This window comes from Cebus imitator, unplaced genomic scaffold, assembly GCF_001604975.1.
Source record: "Cebus imitator isolate Cc_AM_T3 unplaced genomic scaffold, Cebus_imitator-1.0 Scaffold616, whole genome shotgun sequence".
NCBI classification, from domain to species: Eukaryota; Metazoa; Chordata; class Mammalia; order Primates; family Cebidae; genus Cebus; species Cebus imitator.
Genome location: NW_016107931.1, coordinates 136,441 through 142,814, shown reverse-complemented (window position 1 = coordinate 142,814; position 6,374 = coordinate 136,441). Strand labels below are relative to the sequence as shown.

Here is a 6,374-nt window from a genome sequence, read left to right as displayed (position 1 = left end):
AGGCGCAATAGCAAGCGTTTCTTTTGGAGGTCCTTTTCGTGTCATAAATTCCTAAATTCATGGAAGTCTTACAAGAGCATATTACACATTAAAATGTAAGATTGTTCCTGGTCAATAAGGGGTCGATTAAAAATAAAGCAATAAGGTATCTTGTTAAATTTTATGCCTTAAATTTAAAAAGAAACGAAGAAAGAAGCATACCCCGCAAATGCGACTTTTCAAACGGGTCGGGCTGGGAGGAGTAGGATACAAGCAGGCGCAAGATCAGGCGCTCGGTCTGAGGCGGATCTAGAATCTCGTTAAAAGACAGCTCTTGTAGCCAATCAAGAACAGAGTCGATGGCTTCTTCCGGAAGGAGGCCGGAAGTTGGTTTCGGCTGCAGAGGCGAAGGCGGCTACCAGTGTAAAGCCAGAGCTGAGGTGAGTGGGCGGCTACGGCTTGGGGCCCCCGCCTGTGTGCGTTTTTTTCTTCCGGACCCCGCGGCTTCCTCTGTGCTGGGCTGGGAACTGGGAAGGTATGGAGGAGTTCTGCCTCCGAAGGCGCTCTCTCGCCTTTCTCTTCCGAGTCTCCCCGAGAGCGTGGCCTTCCTGCCACTTGTGGGGGCCTCGGGGTGGACATCCTGGAGTAGGGGGCTCTGAATGCGGCCTGCTCGGGGCTTCTTCCATGTGGGGACGCCGAGCCGGAGTGGAGGTTGAGAGACCCGGTGTCTAGTCCCCGCGCCGCTGTTTTTCTAAGCTATATGGACTTGGACGAGTCTTTTGCCCTCTCTGGCCCTTTGTAACAGGAGAATAGCCCTCCCTGCCTTTCCTTTTTCTGGTAGCAATTGTGAAACAGCTGATACATGGGGGCAGGCGAGGGCGGTAGATCACAAGCCTAGTCAGATCTATCTGGAGAAGTTTTTAAAGCGACATTCCGGGGCCCTATCACAGTAGACAGAATGAATAAAGTCTCTGGGGCTGAGACCCTGGAATACCTGTCGACTTCTGGTGAAGCTCCTTCTCCCTCAGTAGAACAAACACGAAGTGGATCTTGAGTCAGAACCGGCTACGATGCTTGGCTCTGGTTTTATTAAAATAAATGAATTTATTTGAAAAGTTCCATCTAGAGAGACAGTAGAGAAAGAAATATAATTTTTGTAATATGCAAGTTCTTATTGTGTAGATACTTCACGGCTTAGGGATATAAGAGAGCTTGCCCTGTGGAACTAAAGGGACCTGGGATAAGAATTCTTGTTGTATCATTTATTAACCTTTTGATCTGGGGCAATACTTCCCTCATTGAGACTTGGAATACTCACCTCTAAAATGAAATTGATAATAGAACTTAATTCATGGCACCGAATGGTGGCATACGCCTGTAATCCCACACTTTGAGAGGCCAAGGTGGGCGGATCACTTGAGGTCAAGAGTTCCAGGCCAGCGTGGCCAACATGGTGAAACTTGTCTTTACTGAGAAATACAAAAAGCTGGGCGTGATGGCGCAAACTTGTAGTCCCCAGCTATTCCGGAGGCTTATGCAGGAATCCCTTGAACCCGGGAGCCAGAGGTTGCAGTGAGCCTTGATCGTACGGCTGCACTCCAGCGTGAGAGACAGATTGAGACCCTGTCTCAAAACAAAAACAAAAACCACCCAAAAAAAACCCTAATTCATGAAATTGTTGTGAAGATTATGTTAGGCCATAAAACGTGTAGTTGGCCTAAGGAAAAGGGCAACTGAAATACAGGAATGCACATGGTGTAGCAAAGTACAGAGCAGCACTCCCCACCTAAAAAGGTTTGAGTGGGATGAAACGTGAGCCGTCAAAAATCGTATTTTGAAGTACCAGATCAGTGTTAATTCCTTGATTTTGGCAATTGTGCTATGGTTAGAAGAAAACTTTCTTGTTATGAGAAAACACACAAGTATTTAGAGGTAGAGGAATGAGAAACCAATAAAGCAAATGAAGGTAAATGTTAACATTTGGAGAATCTGAGTGAAGAATATGAAGTGTTCTTTGTATATTCATGCACTTTTTCCGTAATCTGAATTTATGTTAAAAGCTTTTAAATATTGGCTAGGCATGGTGGTTGACGCCTGTAATCCCAGCACTTTGGGAGGCCAAGGCGGGCAGATCACCTGAGGTCAGGAGTTAGCGACCAGCCTCGCCAATGTGGTGAAACTCTGTCTCTACTAAAAATACAAAAATTAGCTGGGCATGGTGGCGCATTTCTGTAATCCCAGGTACTCTGGAGGCTGAGGCAGGAGAATTGTTTCAGCCCAGGAGCTGGAGGCTGCAGTGAGCTGAGATGGCACCACTGCAGTCCAGCCTGGACAACAGAGCAAGACTCCATCTCAAAAAAACAAACAAAAACCAAAATTTAATGTATCCATATAAAATTGCATAGTGAGCCTTGATCACACTGTGACAAAAAGGGTATGGAACTGAATCATCATTTCATTCAGGAACTTTGGATCATACCAGGTGTTCAGGGTTTAGCAATGTTAATTTTGTCAGAGTGTGAGAGATACAAGTAAGTGTTTGCTATTAAAAATTAATCTGTAACAAAGCAAAAGTGATTATGACCTGAGATTGGGAGACAACATGTGTAGTTTGGTTACGGAGGAGTAGAGAAATGGGCCATAAGTGGTAACAGGTGTGGAATCCAGAAGATTTTCTTTAGAGATGAAAAGATGCTACATTTTTTTTTTTTAATGCTGAAAATATTAGGGAGAGAATGGAAAATATGTGAATGGTTGAGAATATAATGCCTATTTAGAAAAGATGGCAGACTTTCCCTATCATAAATGTTAGTTTTAGAAACCAAGAAGATCATCTTGTCTTGGGCCCCAAACTACTGGAAGAAAAGGAAGAAAATATTCTTTTTCTAGTTACCAAATGTAACAGCTTCGTTTCCTGGCTCTACTCTAATAAATCTTTGGTCTGTGTCTGTAGGTTCTTGATAGTCCACAATGGGTGAACCACAGCAAGTGAGTGCACTCCCACCACCTCCAATGCAATATATCAAAGAATATACAGATGAAAATATTCAAGAAGGCTTAGCTCCCAAGCCTCCCCCTCCAATAAAAGACAGTTATATGATGTTTGGCAATCAGTTCCAATGTGATGATCTTATCATCCGCCCTTTGGAAAGTCAGGGCATTGAACGGCTTCATCCTATGCAGTTTGATCACAAGAAAGAACTGAGAAAACTTAATATGTCTATCCTTATTAATTTCTTGGACCTTTTAGATATATTAATAAGAAGCCCTGGGAGTATAAAACGAGAAGAGAAACTAGAAGATCTTAAGCTGCTTTTTGTACATGTGCATCATCTTATAAATGAATACCGACCCCACCAAGCAAGAGAGACCTTGAGAGTCATGATGGAGGTCCAGAAACGTCAACGACTTGAAACAGCTGAGAGGTTTCAAAAGCACCTGGAACGAGTAATTGAAATGATTCAGAATTGCTTGGCTTCTTTGCCTGATGATTTGCCTCATTCAGAAGCAGGAATGAGAGTAAAAACTGGACCAATGGATGCTGATGATAGCAACAATTGTACTGCACAGAATGAACAAGAAAGAGAAAATTCAGGTCATAGGAGAGATCAGATTATAGAGAAAGATGCTGCCTTGTGTGTCCTAATTGATGAAATGAATGAAAGACCATGAAAGATGTTTCTCTTTTCTTTTTTACTTTTGATAAATAGCATCATATATTATTTTCTTTTGGACAGTCTTAAGAGAGGTTTCACTAAAAATGTAAACAGCTTTAATCTTGACTCCAATTTTTTCAATTATGAGATGTCATAGGCAGTAATTTTGCTGTATAACAAGCATAGGCAAATGAGTACCTCTGCACTAAGAATAATCACTTTAGAAAGCAAAGTGTTAGCTGCTGTTGTACAGGGTATTCCTATGTTTTGGAGTTGAAGTAAAACTTTGATGATAACCTCAATAATAGCAAAGTTTTCATCCTTGAAAAGGGGATTTATCATTTGCTTTAAGAACGACAGTTAAGTAATAGACATCAAGCTCTGTTAATGTAAAACTATGAGATCTTTAGACTTAATCAATTAAAAATTTTGCTTAAGTTCCAGAAAGTAGTATGACATGTTAATAGAGAGGAACCCAGTAGAGTTATAAAACAGAAACTTTATTTTTTTTCCTCATAACTGTTCCTGTAAACCCACTATCTCAGTCTTTTCTCTCTATCCTGAATGGACTCTTGCAAGGAAGTCCCATGGATTGTTTTTTTCTCTAGTCACTCAGGTAATAAGTCCTTTGGTCACTTTAAGTTACAGACCTTAATTTTAGTAATTAAGATGTCTATGTTATTAGGTACACATTTTCTTTAAAGCTAAAGTCAGACTTGCTTAAGTCCACAATGGAATAGGGGTTTGGTGGCAGACTGCTAGGTGTCTACTAAAGCTTCTTTGAAGATAAGTTGCTGAGCTACAGCAACCCAGCCAGGGACATTTCCCTGCTTTCCCAGCATCTCTGAGAACATGTGAATAACTTCTAGGGAGTGAAATGTGGGCATAAGAATCCAGGCTTTCCCCATAAACATTTCTTGCATGATCCTTCATTCTCTTCTATCTGCTGGTTGGATGGCCATATCCGGGCTAAGTTTGGAAGCCACTGAAAATGGCAACAATTGTCAGTCTGAGTCTTTGAATGACTGTGAGGACTAAGTCTTCCTTTCATTAACTCCACACTACCCCTAGCTAGTTGGATTTTATATGAGCACTTTCTTCTCTTCTTCCCCCCATTGCCCATCACCTCCTCCACCAAGGTATAAGTAGAGTTGACTGTGTATCTGAGGTTCTCTCCCTGCCATTTTTTTTAAATGTAGGCCAATGTTTCTCAAAGTGTGTGGTCCTCGACTAGCAGCATTGGTATCATCTGAGGACTTCCTAGAAATAAAAGTTTCAGTATAATCCATAAGTTCAGAAAAATAAAAAAGTTATCTGGCTCCATCCGAGACCTTTGAACCAGAAAGTTCTAGGTGTAGATTCCAGCAAGCTGTATTTTAAGAAGCCTATGTGATTATGATACATTATCAAGATTAAGAACCACTGAGGCCAGGCTCAGTGGCTCACGTCTGTAATCCCAGCACTTTGGGAGGCTGAGGCAGGTGGATCACCTGAGGTTGGGAGTTCTAAGACCTGCCTGGCTGGCCAGGCGTGGTGACTAATGCCTGTAATCCAAGCACTTTGGAGGCCAAGGTGGGCAGATCACCTGAGGTCAGGAGTTCAAGACCAGCCTGACCAACATGGTGAAACCCCATCTTTTAAAAAAATAAAAAATAAGTAAATAAAAAAGACCTGCCTGGCCAACATGGAGAAACTCCGTCTCTACTAAAATACAAAATTAGCCAGGCGTGATGGCACATCCCTGTAATCCTGGGTACTCAGGAGGCTGAGGCAGGAGAATTACTTGAACTTGGGTGGCTGAGGCTGTGGTGAGCTGAGATGGTGCCATTGCACGCCAGCCTGGACAACAAAAGCAAAACTCTCAAAAAAAAACAACAAAAAACCATTGAGAGGCGATGCCTTTCTGTAGATGTCTACTTTTTGATTTCTTCCTTAGCCCCTGGTTTCTAGCATAGGGATTTGCTCCATTAGACTTTCATTGGTCCTAGAGCTAGCAAAATTCACTTTAAATTGTCTATAGGAGGCTGGGCACAGTGGCTCACGCTTGTAATCCCAGCATTTTGAGAGGCTGAGGTGGGTGGATCACTTGAGGTCAGGAGTTCTATACCAATATGGCCAACATGGCCATCTCTACTAAAATTACAAAAATTAGCCGGCCATAGTGGTGGGCACCTGTAATCCCAGCTACTCAGGAGGCTGAGGCATGAGAATTGCTTGAACCCAGGGGACGGATGTTGCAGTGAGCCAAGGTTGTGTCACTGCACTCCAGCCTGGGTGACAGAGCAATGCTCTGTCTCAAAAAAAAAAATATGACTACAGGTCACTTCTCTATGAAATGTGCATACTGTGCCTTCACAGATCCTGGGAGTGTAAGCTGTCCCTAGGTAGACACCTCTTTATCAGAAAGGCAGTTAGTTGGCTAGTCTCAACTTTTGTTTTTTTTCTGGCATGTAATGTATTTGATATAGATCTTCCGCCTCAGAGACTCCAGAGGACATAGTTCAGGCTCTCAAGCTTAATTTGTAGTGGGGAGAGCATCCCCTTGTGAGGGAGAAAGGTGGACATTGCATAGCACTTGAGCAGCTCTCCAAAGAAAATTCTCTTTCTTTGAGAACCTTGAAGAAGGTGTTGAACAGAGGTGCAAAACCAGTTTTTGGCTACTTTGAAAATCTTTGCATGTAAAAAACAGAATCACCTATGGGAGCGGTGGCTCACACCTGTCGTCCCAGTACTTTGGGA

General features: G+C 42.6%; 1 protein-coding gene across 1 annotated transcript; it reads left to right on the top strand.

The window, feature by feature from the left end:
- The first annotated feature begins 285 nt into the window (after window positions 1-285).
- MED7 (mediator complex subunit 7) lies at window positions 286-3,937 on the top strand. Its single transcript, XM_017517088.2, has 2 exons — window positions 286-419; window positions 2,933-3,937. The coding sequence occupies exon 2, from the start codon at window positions 2,950-2,952 to the stop codon at window positions 3,649-3,651; it is 702 nt and encodes a 233-aa protein (XP_017372577.1). The 5' UTR covers window positions 286-419; window positions 2,933-2,949; the 3' UTR covers window positions 3,652-3,937.
- Window positions 3,938-6,374: the final 2,437 nt, after the last annotated feature.